Below are 20,940 nucleotides of genomic sequence, written 5' to 3'. Positions count from 1 at the left end.
TGATCCCAGCACTTATTCATTGATTCAGCCAATACTGAGCACCTACTGGGTGCCACCCAGAGGTTGTTACTCCTAGCCCCCTGAGCGCACGTCAGGGACCTGGTCCCACCCTCGGTGTGGGACAGCTGGAGTGGGGGCGGCTCCCCCAAAATATCCCTGCTTCCAACTTAACCCTCGGAGACACGTTTTCCTTATTGGATCGGACCGGCCCCGGGCTCCGGGGGCTCCGGACCCTGACTCTCAGTTCTGCCGGCTGGCTGGCTGGGACCCCGCCTCGCTTGGCCCCGGCCTTCTCACCTGACGCTCCCTTCCCTTAAGGCACGGAGCCGGGCCCAGGGGAGGTGCTCAGTCGGCAGGCAGTTAGTGAGCACCCCCTACGTGCTAGGCGTCATTCCCGAGAAAAGAGTCTCAGCATGTTTCTCTGCTCCTCCCCCCATACTGTGCCTTCCTCCACCCTCCAGGCCCCAGTGTGCAGAAGTGAGGCCCCAAAGATTTCTGCGTCACCTGGAAAAAACCCGAGAGGGCCCCGCCAAGCTGCAGTCCGGAGGGCTCACGTTGCTGAGGTGGGGGGGGGGGCGCGCTGTGTGAGCTCCTTGAAGGGAGTCATCACGTGGTCCTCCCAGCGAGGCCGACAGTGGGAGAAGCCCATTTTCCAGATGGACGCACTGAGGCATAGAGGAGTCAGGTCGTGCCCAGGGTCCTGGGGGACCTGACACGGAAGCTGCCTTCCCAGGGCCAGGAGGCAAACACTTTCCAGAGCCTGGGTCAGTAGTAAGAAGCAGATGATGGGAAGGAGCAGCAGGACTGGGTCAGAAGGGGGGAGTCAGAAAAGGCTTCCCAGAGGGGCCAATCGGAGGGCGGCAGGAGAAGCGGAGGGAAGGAGAGGGCACTTGGGTCAGCTGCAGCAGGCACAAAGGCCCTGGGGCAGGAACGGGGTGCTCCGGGGCCAGCACTAATTCCTCAGAGATGACCGGATGTTGGAATTAGTGTAGGTCTTTCAAAAAACAAGCGGACAAATGCCTCCAAGGGTTTCAGATGCACTTAATCTTTTTTTTTTTTATTCCAATTAAGCAGAAAGCCTTGCGTTATTATGGATGAGGCAGGGCAGTGAGGGCGGTTTTACCTTTTCGAGGCAGCCCCGGCCCAGTGGAGCCCGCCGTGGATGTTTTAAATCTCTTTTTAATTAAGGAAAAAGCCCCAGCTTGCGTCAGGGATGAGCTGCTGGAGTGAGAGCCCGGGAGGGGGAGCCGGAGAGAGGGTGGGGCGCGGTGAGGTGGGGCGAAGGCGCCCCCCTCCCTGCCACCTGCAGGCTGCCTGCCTGCCCGCGCCCAGCGCCAGGGCGGACTCCGGTGGGCTCCTGGCCCCGGCTCCGGACCCCAGCCTCTCCGGGAGGCTTCGTGGGTCTCGGCCAGGGGGGTGAGGGTGCAGTGCGAACCCAAGTCAAAGAAAGGCGTAGCATCCGGCAGCGGCCCTGCCTGTGGGAGTCCCTGCTGTGAGCAGCTCACGGTTCCCCCGCGGCCCATGCCTTGTGAGGGGGCTGCCCTGTGCACCGGAGGGGGTTTGGCCTTGGTCTCCAGAGGCTGTAGCACCCTCTGGCTGTGATGCCAAAAAATGTCTCCAGATGCAGCCAGCCTTTCTTGGGGGGTGGGGTTACCAGATAAAATACAAATTCAAAAAAAAAAAAAAATACAAATAATTTTTTAGTACAAGTCCCGTGCAATATTTGGGACATACTTATACTAGACAGTTATTCCTTGTTTACTTGAAATTCAAATGGAACTGGGCATCCTGTTTTATGGTTCCCCCCCCATAAATCTGACAACTCTAGGTAATGAGGTGGGGGGGGAGCAACCCCCTCCCGCCACCGCCGAGATGAGAAGTCGAGAACAACTGTCATGGCTGTTACAACTCACCACAATAGCTCGGCCTTTCTGAGCAGGCCCCGGAGAGCTGCTGGTTTCCTTTGTCCCTTGTGGCCGGGCCGGAGCCATGGGAGGGGGCAGCGGGGTGGCCCTACTCTGCCTTCCACCAGCTGTGTGGGCTGAGCAACTTTCTTACCCTCTCTGAGCCTCTGTTGGCAAACTCACAGAGGGGATAACAGAGGGGGCTATCCACCTTGCCTCCCTTATTAGGGTAAAGATTTGAACTTCCGCCCAGGATAGTGACCTGTGAGCTGCAGGGCCCCCCTAAGGATGTGGGATGTTAAGTGGAAGGTGTCCAGCCCGTCTCAGAGGCAGGAGGTGAGCGAGGCTATCCTGAGCAAACCTGTGAGCTCCTGGGGGAGCCCGAGCCCTGAGGGTGGGGACGTGTCTTCCCAGCAGTGGGCAGCTGATGCGTGAGAGGGGCCACGGATGGGCGGCCACACAGCAGAGCAGATCAAAAGCTCAAGACCCAAGTGGCATTTGGCATTTGGGACGCAGAGCGGCAGCACGTGCCACCACGGACAGCTGAGGCTGTGGCTCCGCCCGGGAGGCCTGGCTGCCCCCTTCAGTGTGCTCCCCGGTCAGCTCCCCCCTCAGCTCCACATGGGCCTTTCCCGGGCTCAGAGGGCAGCCGATGCTCTGGGATCTGGCGCTGGCAGGGTGCAGAGATACCGGACAGCGGGCAGCCCCTGCCCTGCATGCTGCTGGGGCCAGTGCGAGCTGGGAGAGCCTTCCCGGGGCGCAGGCTCCTCTGCAGGGGGCAGGAGGGGAGCCCCGCCCACGGCCCGAGCGAGCGCTGGCCCAGAGCAAAGACGGGAGCCATGATGAGAACCCCCCATCACCTTGTATCGAGGGCCTGCTGTGCCCCCTACAGGTGTCAGCACCTGAGATTATCTAAGCAACACCCCTGAGGGGACTGCGGTGGCCCCACCTGACAGTGGGGGAAACTGAGGCAAAGACAGGCTCCACCACTTGCCCCGGTCACACAGCTGCTGCCCACGGCACACGCCCCGTCCCAGCAGAGGCAGCCCCGTGTCGGCTGTAGAATTGTTTGCTGACAAGCTGCACCACGTGCAAGGGTGACAGACAGGAAGTGCCCCCCCAGCTCCGTCCCAGAGCACCCCAGCCCTCACACTGCAGAAACTGAGGCTCGGGAGAAGTTCGTGCCTTCACCTTGGCTGTCCCCAGTGACTCCAGAGGAGGGTCTCAGAGGAGTTTCGGGTGTGGCTTGGGCGGTTTGAAGCTCCCTGCTCGACAGAAGAGGTGACACACACAGAGGTTGGGGGCAGGGAAAGGAGAGAGGCGGGAGCAAGTGACCTGGGCTGGTAGGAGTCAGGGGAGGGGTCTGTTTCTCGATGAGAACGCTGGTGGGTGTGTGGCCCCCTCCCAGCCTGCGTCCTTGCTCTGCCCGTGTGTCGTACATCAGTAAGAAGGCAAACCTTTCTTGCAGAAATGAAACTTCCCCGAGATAGCAAGAGTGAAAGAAAAAAAAAAAGGCCGTTACCACTGTTAGCTTAGTCATTCCCCACGTGGAGGATGCAGGGCCTTCAGCTGCAGCTCCCAAGGTGACATGGCAGAACTCTCAAAATGACAAGGGTGCACGCCCTCCGACCTAGCAGGGCTACTCCGCGGAATGTCCCACGGCCAGGCTCCCTGGCGGGTGAAAGGCGGGCTGGGGACGGTGAGACCGTGAGCGTGGGCCACACGAGGGACTACCATGCCTCTGTCCACGAGGGAGCCCGTTCCCGCGCCTGCAGATCCATGGAAGGAACAAGGGGCGGAACGGTGGGTCTAATGCCACCACTCATGTTGCAAAGAGGAGAGGGATACGCCCAGGACCATGTCTGTGCATGCATGGAATATTCTGGAAGGAGACCCAAGGAAGCAGTAACTATGGCTGCCTCCAAGCAGGTGGCTAGGAGAGTGGCAAGGGCAGACTGACTTTTTATTACATATGCTTTTGTACATTTTACATTCTGTACCACAGAGGTATTTTATATATTCGGAAAATAAAGTAATGAAAAAGAGAAATAAAACATTTTCTGAAGGGGGGCTCACACAGACAGATGGACTTAGGAGGGAGGAAGGAAGAAGGTGGGCCAAGCTGCTGGGAGAGGTCTGATCAAGGTCTGATCAAGGTGATGGGGTGAGAGAGTAAACAGGAAGAGAGAGGCAGGAGTGGGGATGGGAGTGCTCCTTTTCAGGAGAGTGGCCCCGTGTGTGGTCACCAGGCCCAGGTAAGTCGAGAGTGAAGTTCCCGGAGTTCTGGGGGTGGGGACGCTGGGCTCAGCTGGTCCCTCCAGGCCAGAGACATCGGCCGATGAAGACTCCAGCCTGTGGGCCCTGCTCTTGGCTGACCCCCAGCCACCCTGTTCTTCATAGCTTCTCCCCTTGGAGGCAGTCATGGTTACTGTTTCCTGTGTCTCCTTCCAGAACATTCTCTGTCTCCATGTACAAACACCCTCCCAGGCGTATTTGTTTCCTTTTTCCAACATGCATGGTGGTGGTAGACCTGTCGTTCTGCCCCTTGTTCCTTTCACTGAACCGTGCGTGTGGGACATGGTTCCCTAGCTGTTCAGACGGAGCTGCCGTCCTTTCTCCCACCTTCATGGTCTCCCCTGCACGGCCCCCCTTCTGACTGACACATGGGAAGTGCATGGTTAGGACACCAGTGTGGGCCGCCAGCAGCTGAGGCCGGCTGTGGGGGTGGCTAGGACTCAGAGGACAGGCGTCCTGGGGCCTGTGCCTTTTTGGCCCACAGGCTCTGGCCCCACAGTCCTGTGGCCTGAGTAGATGTCATGCTTTACGGCCCAGGCTTGTCCCCAGGGGGCTGGAGTGCTGCATGCCGATGGTTCCCTAGGACCTGCCCGCCCCCAAGCTGGGAGGGACTGAAGAAGGGCACTCAAGGAGCTTAGGGTACACAATTTAAGGGGGCCCCATCCTCAGGGCCAGGCACACCCTCACTCTCATCTCAGCCCTGCCCAAGGTCATGCCCCTCCTGACACAGCCCTCCAGCATGTCCAGGAGACGGGCAGGTAAAAGGCCTGTCCCCCTCGATCTGGGACAACTGTGCAGGGCCATCTCAGCTCCAGAGCCCCTGTGCACGGAAGCCCAAGCCTACCCTGAGTATTGGTCCTCAAGCACTCCCCAGGCCAGCCAGCTTGACTGTGACCCTCTCGGCCATTCCTCCCTCCTTCCTCAGGATAGTAGGTGCGGTGTCAGGGTTTGGGGGGGGGGGGTTGGTTAGCCTAAGCAGGACATGGGGCTAAATCCAGGCCATGAGCCAGGAGAGCTGCTGGCTCTCCCATGGGGACAGGGCGGGGCCAAGTTAAGTACCATCTGCTTTGGCATTTAAGATAGTCTCTGATTATCCACCCCTCCTTGGAGCAGGTGGGGGTCTCCCTGCCCTCTGAGCCCCTGCCTCCTGGGTTTCCAGCCAAGCCAACCTTGTCACCTTGGGCAGTGAGCCCCCAGCCCAGGTTCCATGTGACAAGCAAGGATGTTGGCCCCGGACAGTGGTTCTCACCCTGGGCTGCGCAGGAGAATCAGCTGGGAAGTTTCATAGACACGCTGGTGCCCAGGACCCCCACCCACACCAACTGAATCCCCACCCCCTGGGGAACGGGCCAGAGCTGCACCATTGTGAAAGCCTCCCATGTGATTCCAACGTGCATCCCTGCAAGTCGGAGTCGCCTGGGAGGCTTAGACCCCCGGTCTGCCCTGATTCTAGTGCTCCCTACTATTGATACAAGAAATTCTCGATACCACACCTCAGCTGCCACGGCCCTGCCTGCCCCAGGGACCTCAGCAACTCCTGCTTGGCCCCTCAGCCCCTCACTCCTGTCACACGCCCCTCCTCTTCACTGCCCTTCGGCTCACCAAACTTGTCCCTGTCTCAGGGCCTTTGCATCCGCTGTTCCCTTTGCCTGGAACACTGTTCCCTGCCTCCGTGTGGCTGGCTCTGAGGTCGGGGCCTCGTGCACAGTATGACACCACTTCAGTTCCCTTTACTGCTGTCACCACACAACCCGTCGGCCTGGATCTTGTGTTCACGCACTCGTTTCTGCCTCTCCTGTGTGGGGACAGGGCTCTGAGCCGTCCTTAGCCCTTCCCTGGGGCCTGGTGCAGTGCCTGGCCCGGAGTGGATGTCCAACAGCTGCCTGCCGGACAGATGGAAGGTCTTGCGGGAACACAGTGCTGGTCTGGGCTCTGTTCCCCGCAGGGAGGGGGTTTAGGCAGGCAGCGAGGATCCCCGTGGGCAGGAAGCTGCAGCCCACTGCACAAATGGGAACACGGGAGCTCAGTACACTAAGACATTGACCTTGGCCACGTTCTACCTCGATGCAGGCCCCACCATGTCGCCTTCCTTTTAAACATATGAAGCCCCCCAAAGCATTCTGAAAATGGCTCAAAATGTACTAGCCGAATGGATGCCTTTATTCCTCTCTTTATGTGGAGCCCCCAGCCCCCACTGGAGTAAACCCCAAATTCCCTGCCCCTGGTTCCACCGTCTCCCAGAACAGCTCTTCCAGGCTTGCTTGCTTCCCTGGTGCCACCCCTGCCCTGGGCCAGGCCACAGGTTTCTGTCCTAGCACGCGGCAGTCGGCACTCAGGCGGCTGCACTGAGTAACGTTCACCTCTCTCTCTCTCTCCCAGCTCCATGTGGTCCAGAAGCGCAGCCGCCTTGCTCATGTCTGAAGCCCCGTATCTGGCCCTGGGTGGGCGCATAGTAGGGATGCAGTCGATGTTTGTGCAGTGAGCAGTCTCTCGACCAGCTCTGCCCGCAGCGTCGGACGGCTCGAACCAAGAGTTTGTCCTAAAAGGTGTATGCGTTGTGACGCTCATCTTCGCTGTGATCTGAGGCTAGTCTCAGGCCTCCTAATACCAGGCAAAAATGGGCATCGTGACCACCAGCCCCCAACCACCCACGCCTGGGTTACAGGCCAAGAGGAGGAGAGGCCCTGAGCCCCCCTGCAAGGGAAGTGGGAGAAATGCCTGGACAGTCAGGGGCTCCGGGGAGGGCAGACCCGTGTCCCCAGTCCCTACCATCACCATGTCACCTGCTTGGCACAAGAGACTAAAGACCCCACTAGCATCGGCCAGATCCCAACAGTGGGCTGTCCTCCCAAACAGATGGCCGTCTTCCTCAAGACGGTCAAGGTCACAAAGAGGAGCTTCTGAGAAACTGTCACGATCAGAGGAGCCTGAGATGTGACAAGTAATTGTAAGGTAGGCTCCTGGGACAGCAAAGGGGCCTGAGGGGAGAACAGGAAAGCTGAACAAAGCACGTGCCTTATTGGTAATAATATATCTGGACTAGTTCAGGGGCCGTGATGAAGGGACCAAGCCGATACAAGCCTTAACTAGAGGGGAAACTGTAAATCTGAAACTACTTTCTGTAAATCTAAAACTGTTCTAAAAAATAGTCATTAAAACACATGAACAAGCCACCAAGCCCGGACAGTCTCCATCTCCTGGTGCCCTTGCCACCTGGTCCCAGGTGTCCCCAGAAGGACAGTCCGCTGGGACCAGCCCGGCCCAGAGCCTGTCTCCTCGGCGACGCTGTCATTGGCCAGGGCTGGCTCTGGCACCCTCCGGGGAACCCCAGAGACCACAGCGGCCCCCGAGGTGGCCCCCACAGGAAAGCCCACACCTCCAGACTGACTTCCCTTGCACCTGCAGCTGCCACCAGAATGGGAAGGTACAGAGGGCCAGGGCAGACAGGAAACCCTGTCCACTGGGCACCATCTTCAGTGCCAGTCTATCTCAGATAAGCCTCAAAACCTGGCCCAGGAAATGTCCCCACTCATCACTCCATTTTACAGATGGGGTAGCTGAGGCTTTGTTACGTGAAGAGATTTGTACAAGGTTGCAGTTGGTCAGGGACACACCTGGGATCTGAACTCAGATCTTTCTGACCCCAGAGGCAGGTCACCAGTTGTTCTCAAACTTGAGCAAGCACTGGAATCCCCCAGAGGGTTTGTTAAACCCCCCCGAGTTTCTGACTCAGTAGGTCTGGGAGGGGCCCATGCGTCTGACCAGTTCCCAGGTGATGCTGAGGCCTCAGCTCTGGGGCCCCTATTGCTGCTCACAAACCCACAAACCGGGAACCCACTCACCCCTCCCCTGCCTACTGAGCCAAGCCCCTCCAACCAGCCATGGGACGCGGGCCAGTGAGAGTGGCCCTGTGCCTCAGTCTCCCCACTGTGAAGTCACCTACGCTGCCCAGCTGTAGTGAGCACGAAATAGGCAAATCAAGGGACCCCATTCTGGGAGCAGCTCCTGGCTCAGTGACGCCCGGACCAAAGCCAGCCCTTCCGCCAGAGGGCACGGGGGAGCTGCTCTTTGGACAGCGGAGCACTCCCACATGTCACAGCTGCCGTGGCCAGGCCCTTGGGCAGCAGGACCCCACTCCCAGTGCTCCGCTGCACCCACTCTCCTTTGGGACCGGAAACAGAAGGATTTCGGCGCAGCTGTGTTCCTCTCTCCCGTGCCGCACCCTCCACAGGTCCCCAGCTCGGGCTGAGTCTTTGCCATCGGACCGGAGAAGCACCTTCCTGCCCCGCATGTGCGGGGCTCAGGGGTGAAGTGACTCATGGTGGGGTGAAGAGTGTCCCCCCAAATCCACGTCCACAAAGAACCTCAGAACGTGACCTTATTTGGAAATAAGGTCTTTGCAGATGTGATTCGTTAAGAGTCTTGGGATGAGATCATCCTGGATTTAAGGCTGGCTCTAAGTCCGAAGACCGGTGTCTTTCTAAGAGAAAGGACACAGAGACACAGGCAGGAGGCCGTGTGAGGACAGAGGCCGACCCAGGAGGACGGGCCACACGCCCAGGAGCGCCTGGAGTCCCCAGGGGCGGGAGAGACAGGGAGGACCCTCCCCTGGAGCCTTCGGAGACAGCGTGGCGACCCTGCTGGCGCCTCGATTTAGGACTCGTAACCTCCAGACTGTGGGGGAACGCATTTCTGTTGCTTGAAGCCCCTCAGTTTGGGGTAATACGTTTCGGCAGCTCCAGGAAACTCTGACACCATCTTACCGACTGTGAAGATGAATGAGAACGTGTTGATAACGTTTCTGGCTACAGCGACTACTTCAAATGTCAACTTAAAATGTTTCCTCCTGGAGAGGCCATACCAGTGGTGGTTGAAACAAGGCCTCTGGAACCAGCGCTCCCGGGGCTCAGATCCCACCGGGTCCCAGCTGTGTGGCCTCGGGCCAACGGCACTGCCTCTCTGTGCCTTAGCTTCCTCATCTGGAAACTGGGGATCCCAGGAGGACTCACTTGGTTGTCGTGGAGACAGGGGAGCGGATCCACACAGAATATGCACAGAACAGGGCCCTGTCCAGGCTGAGCCCCCAGTAAGAATTCACCATGTATTCTAATTACTTGACTGGGTCATTCTGATTTCTGGAATTCAACCCAAAGAAATAATGATTTTAAAAATCAGAAATCAAAGATGTTCAAAACGGCACGATTTACAAAAGCAACGAGTTGGAAACCACCCAAAGACCAACGCTTGGCGGGATGTGGCCCAGGCGTTAGAGTGTGTGGAAAGACACACCAGTGGCAGCCAGACAGGACACACAGACATGTCGCAGCCCTACAGTGGGGTAACACCACGCTTGCGGGCGGAGGGCCCAGGCGGCGAGGGCCGAGAAGGTAATTTGGACAAGGGTGTGCAGGGAAGGGGCCGAGGGGCACCTGGCGGTTTGCAGTTGCTGGGCTGTGGCCCGTCCCTTATGGGAGGAGGAGCGTTGGGGCCTCTGGGCGGGTGGGCCTGGGTCGTCTTGGTGAAGCACGGAGAGAGGGTCTGGTGCTCAGCTCCCCGCCCCCCCGCCCCCCTCCCCCTGCCTGTCACACCCAAGAGACCTGCCACCTCCCGACATCAGGGCTGGGTGAGGCTGGTGTGGGTAGAGGGCTGGCAGCCCAGGGCCGGTGGCAGGCCCCAACGAGCTGCAGTGAAAAATATGTGAGCAAACCTCGCTGCTCCAGCAACATTCCAGCCCTTTGCTCCTCCAGGGTCTGGCTGGAAGGAGGCCCTTTTAAAAGCCCCCCAGCACCAGGGCTCTCAGTCCTGTAGGGAGGGAAATTACGGGGGGCATGGGATGTTCCCCAGGGGCTCTCAGGGTCTGAAGTGTCTGGGTCTCCTCCCCTGGGTGGTCCCCGCCTTGGGCTGGAAAGGAAGCAGCCCCAGGGGTCCCTCCAGGGCCTTGGTTAACTCATCAAAGATGTCCTGGCCCAGCAGCCAAAAGGGGAGGCAGCCCCGTGCCCACGGAGGAACAAATTGGATAAACCAAAGGTGGTCTATACACGGGGAATATAAGTCAGCCTTAAAAAGGAAGGCTATTCTGACACCTTGAGGACATTCTGCTGAGTGAAATAAGCCAGTAAGGAAAGGGTAGATACTGGGTCACTGCTCACATCGGAGGCCCTTAGAATAGGCAAATTCACAGAGACGGAAGGTAGGATGGTGGGAGGGGGGCTGAGGGGAGGGGCTGGGGAGTTGGTGTGTGCCGGGGACAGTGGAGAAGGTCTGGAGGTGGGTGGTGGGGACACCTGGCGCAACAACATGAATGTACTTAATGCTCGGGCACTGTACACTTAAGAATGGTTAAGACAGCAGATTTTAGGTTACATATATCTTACCACGATTAAAAACCAAAACCAAAAGCTTGTCCTGAATGCCCACCCTGTGCCCGGCCCTGGGGACACCTGCCGCGAAGTCTAAGGGAGGAGGGTCCCTGAGCTCCAGGGGCCCTGACTGGATGCAACCCCTGGCCCGCCACCCCCCCAGATTCTCGGCCCGCAAATGCCCCCCACTCCAGCGTGGGCTCAGCCTGCGGTCTCAGAGGGGCCAGGCCCTGGAGGGAAGTGGCTTGCGCACGGCTCTCCAGCATAGCTTCCCCACCTTGCCAACGACACTCTGGTTTTCTCCAGGGGACCCACTGCCCCGCCCTTGCGCGGTGTCTTGGAGGAACTGTCCATCAAGATGCCCCACCCCCTGCCAAGGGGGCGGAGCATAAGCCCTAAGCGGGGCCAACCAGACGCTCTCCTAAGCTCACCCATCCCAGCAGCGGGACCGAAGGTGGTCCTTCACTCTGGCCTGGACCTTCCCGCGCGCCTGACCTCCTGCGGCGAAGGGATGGGGTCGGGGGCACCTCGGAAGCATCCAGGAGGTGAGTCAGGGCGGCTGGGCATGCCACACGTGGGCGAGGGGCCATCAGAACAACTCCCAGATTTCCGGCTGGGGAGCATTTGTCGCTGAAGAATGGGCTTCAAGGGGAGAGCGTGGGCCACTTTGGTCTGAGGTGCCCCTGGGCCATCCAGACGCCGGACAGAAAGGTCTAGGGCACAGGACAGGGGTCTGGGCTGCCTCTGCCAACACCTGCCACATTCCACAGCGATTTTGTGTCCTTCTGGGACCTTCTCCCTGTTGGCCTTCCCCAGCACCCAGTGGGTCGGACCTCCTAGGTCAGTGATAACAGGCCCGCGGGGTGGACAGCAAACACCCCGGGGTGTGCCTGTCGGGGGCTCTTCCTCCCTTACTCTCCACGGTTGGGACTAACGCCCCTGAGGGACAAGCCACGGCCCAGGGGCACGGCGACTGTCCCACACCACTCACCTGTCCGTGCCAGGGAAGGCCTGCAGGGGCGCTCAGAGTCAGAGCAAGCCTTTATAAGGCAGCTGCTGGGTACAGGTGCTTTCAGTGGTGGCCCCCCCCCCAGGGTGTACCCTCCCACTCTCTCCGGCCTCATTCCTTCGCCTCCCCCCACTCCCCAGCCCCAGAGGAGCTGGTGGGGAGCTGCCCCCCTTACCTTTCAGGCAGGACAGCTGAAGCCCCATGGCGGCACCTCTGCGGGCCTGTGGAGAGAGAAGGGGCTCGTCGGTGTCGGCCACGTGCGGCCAGCCCCCGCCCCGCCCCGCCCCCGCCCCGCCCCGCCCCCGCCCCCCGGGCTCACAACAGGAAGTAGTGGGGAGAGAAACCGCCAGACTGGCGAGGTCAGGGTGAGTGCTGACTACAGCTGGGCCGGGGTTTGCTCAAAGATGAGTCTGTGCGGTGGAAAAAACTTTCAGGCGCCTCAGAGCTGAATATACTGGAGATCCGAGTGTGGGGTGCAGTGGAGGTGAGCGTGGGGCCGGGGGCTGACCTGGCCTTGCTTTTAGGGTCTGCAGAGGTGGCTGGCTTCAGAAGGAGGAGCGGGAGGATGTGAGGATCCTCGGCCAGGCTGCGGGGCCGGCGGCCCTGAGGCCACCATGATGGGCTCCGCTTGTTAGGGCCCCGCCCCTCATTTAAGAGGCACGTTCTTTGGAGATCTAACAGATTAAAGGCACCTAGCCTCAGTCCAAGGGAGTTAAAGTTGTCTCACTGTTCCCCCCCTCGGCCAGCAATGGGATGCGTCCTTGGTGTTCTGAGTGATGAATAAAACAGGCAGCAGCTGACGGTGCTGAGCACCTGTGTGCTCGTGACCACCCTCAGCGACAGTCCCGGGGTGTGCTACGACCGTTCCCACTCAGACGTGGAAATCAGGCTCAGGGAGCCGGGGTTCCAGCCCTGGGGCTGCCCCGACCTCGGTCTGGGGCCTGTGAGGCTCATCCCTCCATTCACAGGGAGCTGCCTGTGTGCCAGGCTGGGGGCGGGGAGAGGCGTGGAGGGTGGCCACGAGAGGGGCCCCTCGGATCTCCGACGCAGGTGTGACCGAGGCCCCACGTTGTGCTCTGAACCCCGTCATCCCGTCCTGCTCGGAGGCCGGCATCCTTGGCTAGGAAGTGCTGGGGTCCCCCAGGCGCTCACTACACAAGCTGCGCTGGCGGACCAGCAGCCTTGGCCCCCCTGGGGGCTTGTTAGCAGTGCAGCATCTCAGGACGCCCAGATGCATGGAGCCAGAATCGGTATTTTAACAAGGCCCCCCGGGAGCCCTGTGCCTGTTAAGGTTGGAGAAGCTCGCTCTGGGTCAGAAATTGTGGAGCCTTAGGATGGAAGACGGGGGTTTCGGGGGGGCGGTGCGGTGGGGGGACAATGAGGGTGTGGAGGAGCAGCTGGGAGTCTGGGAGACATGCAGCTCAGGAGCTGGTGGGACCAGGAGGGGCTGGCTTGGGGAAACCCAGGGTGAGGGCTTCAGTTTCATCCAGGTTGGGTTTGTGGGACAGGTAGGAAGGAAGGGGGCCTGGAGACAGGCTGGGGGGCTTGGAGACGAAGCGGAGAGCACGAGCGAGTGGGAGGGAGAGAGACAGGCCAGGAGAGAGATAGACAGTGGTGGAATATCTCTTAACTTGCCGGCAGGCCCTGGAGCTGTGTGTCCTGGCTGGACCAGAGCCTGGCTCAGCCAGGTGACCTCAGGGGACGGTTCCTCAACCAAGACTTCACTTTCCTCATCTTTAAAATGGGGGTGATGCTCTTGGCGGGCTCACTGAGCAGCATGGAAGACTGAGTTACCAGGAGGGCACAGAGCTCAAGCCCGAGAGGTGTCCAGTGCTATTATTTATAACAGCCACAGAGGGAAGACAGGTAGTGGCTTCCAGCTGGGGCCTTTGTCCACGGCCGTGCTATCTGGAGTGCGGTCTTGACGAGCAACGCGGGAACACCGGGAGCTTGTGAGGGATGCGTGCTCTCAGGCCCCACCCCGCCCGCAGGCTCGGGAGCTGCATCTCAACAAGACCCAGGGGATGCTCATTACTGCGGCAGAGGCACTGAGCATTGCCTCCTACAAGAGAGGGGATTCGCCCGGGCACTTAACGCAGACACCTGGGTCCCACCCCAGAGATTCTGGGGTAACTGGCCTGGGTGTGGGCCTGGTCCTGAGATTTTTTAAAAGCTCCCCAGGGGATTCTAATAATGTGCAGGATGCGATGCCTAGGACAGGGTCTCCTTCAGGGGAGGAGCAAGGGCCAGGCTGGAGAAAGAGAGAGCCCAAGGCCAGGCCTGTGGGAGTAACACGTGTTCTCTCTTGAGCGTTCACTGTGTGCCTGTCAGAGCCCCTGGCCCGAGATTCCTGGTCAGTTAGTGCTCACAACAGCCCTGAAACGTTGGGACCATCCCCATCCCCATTCCACAGAGGGGGAAACAGAGGCACAGGGAGGTTAGTTAATTTGCACAAGGTTGTATGGGTAGCAAGAGGTGGGTTCAGGGTTCAAACCCAGCACTTGGGACCCTACAGCCACAACATTTTCAACTACAGGGCTTCCCGGGGTTGGGGGTGGGGGCTAAGCAAGGGGTGGCATAGACCTTACCTCTGTCTCTCCCAACCCTCCTCAGGCTGGGTCTCCGGCCCAGGGGTCTGCAGCCCTGAGGTCGGGCTCACGAACACACCCAGGACCCCCACTGGCCACTGTGAGCAGCTCACACATCACAGCCTAGTAGACACGCCGTGCGCAGTGCACCCCGACTTCACTGTGCGCTTGTGGGTGACCCGTCCCAGGGTTTAGACAGTGATTTACGGGGAAGGCCTTAGGACTTTGCTGTAAAATGCTCCAGAAAAGCCACCCCCGTGCTGTGGGCGCAGGGGGATGGCGCAGTTGGGGCACGGGCGCCGAAGCTGAAAGGTGGGAGTTCATGACGTATTTCTGTGTTTGTCTGAAAAATGCTGGGGTGCCCAGGTGGCTCAGTCGGTGAAGCGTCTGCCTTCGGCTCAGGTCATGATCCCGGGGTCCTGGGATTGAGCCCCGAGTGGGGCTCCCTGCTCAGTTGGGAGTCTGCTTCTCCCTCTCCCTCTGCCCCTCCCATTCGTGCTCCCTCTCTCAAAAAAATAAAATCTTAAAAAAAACAACTAATACTAAAATAGTCAAAAGAGAGACAACTGTCTCTGAGGTGACAGGATGCAGCCGATGTTCAGGTTTCTGATCTCGATCATCGGACCGAGTCTGCAAGAGGCTGCTCCGGGTGTCTGGGCTCGGGGCCACCGCGCCTGCGGCGTAACTCGGTGGTCCGGCTAGGAGATCAGCACACGCGTGTACGTACGGAGAGAGACCCCAAGGCAAACGTGGCTAAGTGTTCGTCTCTGGGGAAGGACCTGGAGGAGCACTTTGTGTTCCTGCAACTTTTCTGGAGGCTTGAAACTATTTCAAGAGAAGTCAACCAGGGAAAGAAAAGCAGAGACACAAGAGCAACAGGGGTCCCGCGGCCTCTGTGCCCGACGCCACCGCCTGCCCAGTGGTGGCCCAGACCGCGGTTCTGTGCATCAGACCGTGTTTTCCTGGAGACTTCTCTGATGCAGTTGGAGGAGCGTTCAGGGGACCGCGGCTCTGGTCTGGGGAAGGCTGTGTTGTTCTGTGCCAGGAGCACCACCTCCCCAAGACTTGTCCTGAATTGATAGGTGTCGTCTCTAAAGCTGTCTTGTGACTTGAAAAACACCCATTTCAAAACATTCAGGAGGGAAGGAGAGAGAGAGAGACAGGAGGAGGAAGGGGGGAACGGGGAGGGAGGGGGGAGAAGGGGGGAAGGGGAGAGGGAGGGAGAAGAAAGAAGGCAGATCAAGGAAGCAAGAGGAGGAGGAAGCAGGAGTGGCCCCAGCCTGGCTTCAGGGGACACAGGGACCAGAAGCTGCGTGAGGGTCCGGCCAGGTCACATCAAGGGGCCATGTCAGTGTGCAGCATTTCTGTGTCCGATTTCTAAAATTCCCCAATGGAGAATTTTCACAAACCGACGTGTCTTGTCCCAGTGCACGGGCCCTAACTCTGGCCACCCTGCCTCTACCTCCCCACAGGACAGAAGGTAGGCAGCAGGGGGTGGGGAACGGCCTGGAGGAACGAGGACGAACCAGGGTCCAAGAGCTGTGTGACCTCAGGCAAGTCATTTCCCTCTCTGAGCCGGAGGTGCTGAAGTCGGGCTGCCCAGGCTCTGTGTCAAACTGGCAGCCTGCCACCAGCCTGGGGGGTGGTCCTGTCCCCGGCACTCCCGCGCAGGTGCTGCGTTAGGGGTGTCCTGCGTAGGGGACCCCGGTTTGGGCTGCTCCCACGGGCGATCCACTCCACTCCCTCTGTGATGGGGCTGCTGACCGAGGGCCAGGCCCGGCAGAGACTGCGGAGAGAGCCCCGTGAATGGGAGGAGTTGAAGCCTGATTCTACAACTGGGGGAATGGAGGCCTGACTGGGGCGAGTGAGGCCACTTCTACCTCAGACCCCTCCGTGGGCAGCATCACAATAACGAGAGCTGACAGATACCTGGCTAATGCTTTTAAGAGGCCAAGTCCTGGGCTGAGATTATTATAAAAATTACTCCACTCCACCCTAACAATGCCCTAAGAGAGAAACATTACCACCACCCCATTTTACAGACGGGGGGGCGGGGGATGGAGCTCCGAGGGGTCCCGGGGCTAGGAAGCCCCACCCGGGGGCGCTCGGTTTCAGGGCCCCATCATCCCATACGCCGCGGCTCTGCGCTGCGTTCGTTACAAAGATACGGGTTTCTGCGATGAGGAAAGAGATTTGATGGCAGGGAAGCAAAGCTCTCGTGGGAGGGGTCCCCCTTCGCTCAGCAAGATGGCGCAAGTACAGTCAGGCCCAGGAGAACCGCTAGTTTAGGTATAAATGTCCCCTCTTCCACACTTTGGCAGGAGTGTGGAAAACCTCCCTTTCCTATTGCGTCGGGCTGTTTATGTTCCCTTTGAAATATCAGATTGTTAATTATTTGCACAACAGCTTGAAGTAGAACGGGCTCTTTCTTGCACCCGGGCATACAAATGGCTCTACTGCCAAATGGCCACCACAGGGTCCTCTCTCGCGGCAGGGACGGCGACGATACACCCTTCCTCCTGCGGGGTCTGCCTCCGCTCTGAGCCGCCGAGAGAGATGGCTGTCAGCTGCTTTGCACGCCACGCGGCGTGCGCTAAAAGCAGGAGCATCTCCAGGGGAAGGACACACGTGGCCGAGCGGTCTGTGACTGTTTTTACAGCAGCCTGGAAGAAACTGCCAGCCCACAGCGGTGAGAGCTCCCCCACTCACCTTCTACACGCTTGCAGTGCGGAGAAAAGGAAGACAGCGTGCTCGCTGCCCAAAGTAAAAAGTAACTACGATATACTGTGTCCCAGACACAGAGCCACCGACGGACTGGGGGGACGCTACTTCTTGAAGTCTGGCCCCAGTGCGGGCTGACTCCCTTCAGTTACTACTTCTGTGGACCAGAGGCTGGGCTCTGGAGTGTGAGGGGACGTCTTTCTGGAGTGAATCATACGCATGTAGAGCTGGAAGGAGCCGGACAGAGAAGGCTCCAGATAAAATATATAGTGCCCTGTTTCTGCATGGGACATGCTCAGACCCCAAATCCTTCATCATGAATCCGCAATTCAAACTTAACTGGGTGTCCGGGTTTTTTTGTTTGTTTTGTTTTTAAGATTTTATTTTTAAGTAATCTGTACACCCAACGTGGGGCTTGAACTCACAACCCTGAGATCAAGAGTCGCGTGCCAGGTGCATCCTGTATTTTATTTGCAAAATCTGGCAGCTCTCGACAGAGGTGGTCTTGGTGCTCACATGGGTTTCCCAGATGAGGACACGGAGGCCCGGAGAGGGAAAGTGAGTGAAAGGTCGGGTCCAGCTGGAAGTCTGATCTTGGTCTCTGCAGAGCCACCTCCTAGACGGAATCGGAATGATCCTCTGGAGGTCATGACTCACCGTAGTGTGGCAGCTGCTTAACCAATAGCTCACTTGAAGCCCAAGGAGAGGGCCGGGGTGAAGAATCATAGCTGAGGAATGTGACAGTTGGCCTAGGTGGGTGGACCCACCGAGTGAGGATGGAACCAGGTGCCACTCCCAGCCGGGGCACGTGGGCAAGCTCTCCTCGCCTGTTTCCTCACTGCAAATACAGGGAAGAAGGTTCTAACAGGCTGGCCACCCTGGGCTCCCAGTAAGCACAGGGAACATCTTGGTTTTCTTCCTTCTTTAGAAAAGGCACTTGCTTTTTGTAACAGGATTAGAATTCCTGCAATTCCAGCCAAAGGGTCTGTGCTGGGAACAGATGCTACAAGCGTTAACATGCCTCTCATCCTGGTACACAGAGTGCAAACATGAGCATCTCCCTGGCCTTAGCCCATGGACCTGCAGGAGGCTGCAAGCTCCTCTCTTGGGGGTGGGGGGGAGCAGGGACAGCTGCTTGGCCCACAGCAGCTCACCAACAGGAAGTGAAAGAGGATGGGGGCGGGGAGGCAAAGCACCCACTGAAATCCCCACCTATTTTTCTGTCATGGAGAAGGGTCTTGGGCCACCTGGGGTCCAGCCATGGCCTCGCTGTGATTGACCATGTAACTCTGAGCAAGATACTCACCGACTGCCTGCTCTGAGCCTCTGTGTGATCAAGCTCAATGCTTATGGTTTGTGTAGCTTTTCATATGTTACATGTCAATAAAAATGTTTCTTTAAAAATAAGGGGTATGCTATTAGAAGTCAAGTTAATGATTAATTAACCACAGGGTTAATTTAAAAATGTGCAATTAGGGGCGCCTGGGTGGCTCAATGGGTTAAGCATCTGCCTTCGGCTCGGGTCATGATCTCAGGGTCCTGGGATCCAGCCCCACATCGGGCTCCCTGCTCAGCCGGGAGCCTGCTTCTTCCTCTCCCTCTGCCGCTCCCCCTGCTCGTTCTCAATCTCTCTGTCAAATAAGTAAATAAAATTTTCAAAAAAAAAAAAATTTTTTGTAAAGTAGGCTCCATACCCAATGTGGGGCTCGAACTCACAACCATGAGATCAAGAGTATGCTCTTCTGACTGAGCCAGCCAGGTGCCCCCCAAAACCATGCAATTGTTTTTCATGGCAGCCTTGATGATAGGAGCCACGAAGTACCAGCCCGCAGCAGTGAGCACCTGCCAGCTCACCTGAAGGTTTTCGGAAGTGGCAGCCTGTGGGAGACATGGGACCCACTGCTGGCTCCCAAGGGAGACTGCCGCTGGGAGGGGCAGGAGGACATTCCTAGGGAAGTTCTATTTCCGGAGCTGGTATACACTTTTGATGTGCACCTTACCATGTGTGTATTACACGTTCATAATATTTTAATGGGGGGGAGGTGTTGCACTTGCTGGTCCCAGAGGCCTGGCCTAGCCCCTGCCATATTCAAGAGCAATTCACTGTCAGGGCTAGGGGTTCAAGGCCTGGCCTTGCCACTGACCCGCCTTATGACCTTTACAAGCCTCTGTGTCCTCATCTGTAAAATGGGGATAACACCACTACTTGGTCAGAGGATGAAAAGGACCAGGCAGGTGATGGGGACTGTGGGCTCTGGAATACCGCAAGTGCTCGGTACACACTAAATAGCACTGCTCCCTTTCCACACCCACTGAAGGGAAGGTCCCGGCTCCAGTCCTCAGAGGTGACCTAAACTACGACTCAGTGCCCACTGAGTTGCACCCCACAAGCAAGGGAAGGGCTTCCAGGGAGAGGAGATTAGGTGGTGAAGCTTTCAGCCTCCTTGGGGCTTGCAGAGGGATTAAGTCTTTCCATAAATATACCGCGGGCCTCCCTCCCTGTCTCTCTCCCTCCCTCCCATCCATCCATCCATCCATCCATCCATCCATCCATCCGGAGGAACCGGTACCCAGGGTGGGGACAAAGAACCCAAGGTAGGTGTGGCCTGGACAGGTGAGGGGATTCCTGGGGGTGGGGCAGGAAACGCCAGGGCCTGCCCGTCCAGCTCTGCTTCTCTGAGCCTCAGTTTCCTCATCTGTAAGATGGGGCGCTTGTGCTTCTCTCAGAAGCGCCTTGCACCTGCCCTTCCTCCGTGATCCACTAGCTGCTCAGCCAGTAGAGACTGCCTCTCTCCGCGGTTCCTCCGTGGCCCCACAGCCCGGCGCCTCCGGACCGAGTCCGACCGCCCTTGACCCCGCCCCCCACGCGGCCGGGCGAGCGGAGCTGCGGGTCCCCCTTCTTGAGAGCCTCCCCCAGTTCCGCTGAGCTCAGCCGGCCGGGGGAAGTCGCGCGTGCGTTCACACTGGTCGCCCTTTGCGGTTGCAAACCTGCTTTGATGCCCGGGGCGCCAAGGGGGCCCCTAAGTGAGGCGGCTCATAAATAATATAGCTTGAAATACTCGATAGAGGGGAAATGGTTCCTCCCGAGGCCTCCTGCCCCCACCCCGGCCGGGCTCCGTCCCAGCTCTCAGGAATGGCGGTCTGGCCGGTTCCCGAGGAACTCGTGACAGCGCGAGGTGTCGGGTGGACAGTGGGGGGCCCGAGGCGTCTACGCGCGGACACACCCCCACCCGCCCGGGGTAAGTTGCAGCACAACCAGAGCTCCGGACCCAACTTTCCCCAAATCCGCCTCTCCGCAGAAAAGTCTGCGAGAAGTTGGGGGGACGCCCAGGACCTCGAGGGTCCCCCAACGCCCCCCCCCCGGAACCCCTGGCCTCCCCGGGCGCGCCCTTCCCGCCGCCGGAGTCGGCGGGGCGTGGACGCCGCTTGGTCGCCTGCGGCTCTCGGGGAGCCGGGCGTCCTCTGGCAGGGGTGGCGGGCAGCGCCGGGCCAGGCAGCGGGGCGCGCGCGGCGCGGGGCACTCACCGCTTCCTGGGGGGCTCACTGCGGAGCCGCGCCCGGGGCGCACGGGGCCCGCCCGGGCGCTGGCGGCGGCGGTGGCCGGGCTCCGGGGACCGGGGCGACGAGCCTGCAAGAGAGAGCAGCGGGGGTCATGGCCCGGGCCGGGCAGTGCACGGGGGCCCCCCGCTCCGCCCCGGCCGGCGCTCGGGGCCGCCACCGCGCGCACGCCTCCCGCCGCCCCCTCCCCGGCCCCTCGGGGCGGTGCTGCCTGCGGCCCCGCCCAGCCCGCGGGCGCCGGATTGCCCGGACCGGGCGCGGGGGCGGAGCAGGCCCGCCCGCCGCCTCCCGGGGACCGTGCCAGGGGCGCGCCCGGCGCCCGCGCCTCCGGCCTCCCGCCTCAGTTTCCTCTCGCCCGGCCTGGGGAGGAGGTGGAGGGTGGGGTCCGGGGGAAGTTTGGGAACCTCCCCGGGGCTGCCTGCCAGGCTCCCTGAGGCCGTGCACCCCAGCCCTGGTTGGGTGGAAAGGGGCGCCAGGGTTCTCCCATACCAGGTAGCCATACTTGA

At 59.5% G+C, this 20,940-nt stretch overlaps 1 protein-coding gene and 1 long non-coding RNA gene across 3 annotated transcripts in view; one reads left to right on the top strand and one right to left on the bottom strand.

The window, feature by feature from the left end:
• C15H16orf74 (chromosome 15 C16orf74 homolog) overlaps positions 1-20,606 on the bottom strand; it is a 30,901-nt gene extending 10,295 nt beyond the window's left edge. The window contains exons 1-2 of one of the 2 annotated variants that reach the window (XM_036101036.2): positions 20,402-20,606; positions 11,743-11,788 (exon numbers count right to left, since the gene is read on the bottom strand). In XM_036101036.2, coding sequence (XP_035956929.1) covers positions 11,743-11,770 — 28 coding nt within the window. In that variant the 5' untranslated portion in view covers positions 11,771-11,788; positions 20,402-20,606. Of the gene's footprint in view, positions 1-11,742; positions 14,639-20,401 lie in introns of those variants that run through there. The other variant, XM_036101037.2, reaches the window with a different exon arrangement.
• Positions 10,950-12,274, top strand: LOC118541412 (uncharacterized). Its single transcript, XR_013444369.1, has 2 exons — positions 10,950-11,103; positions 11,708-12,274. It is a non-coding gene; the product is annotated as an uncharacterized LOC118541412 (long non-coding RNA).
• Positions 20,607-20,940: the final 334 nt, after the last annotated feature.

This window comes from Halichoerus grypus, chromosome 15, assembly GCF_964656455.1.
Source record: "Halichoerus grypus chromosome 15, mHalGry1.hap1.1, whole genome shotgun sequence".
Taxonomy (NCBI): domain Eukaryota; kingdom Metazoa; phylum Chordata; class Mammalia; order Carnivora; family Phocidae; genus Halichoerus; species Halichoerus grypus.
This window is presented reverse-complemented; position numbering and strand designations above follow the sequence as displayed.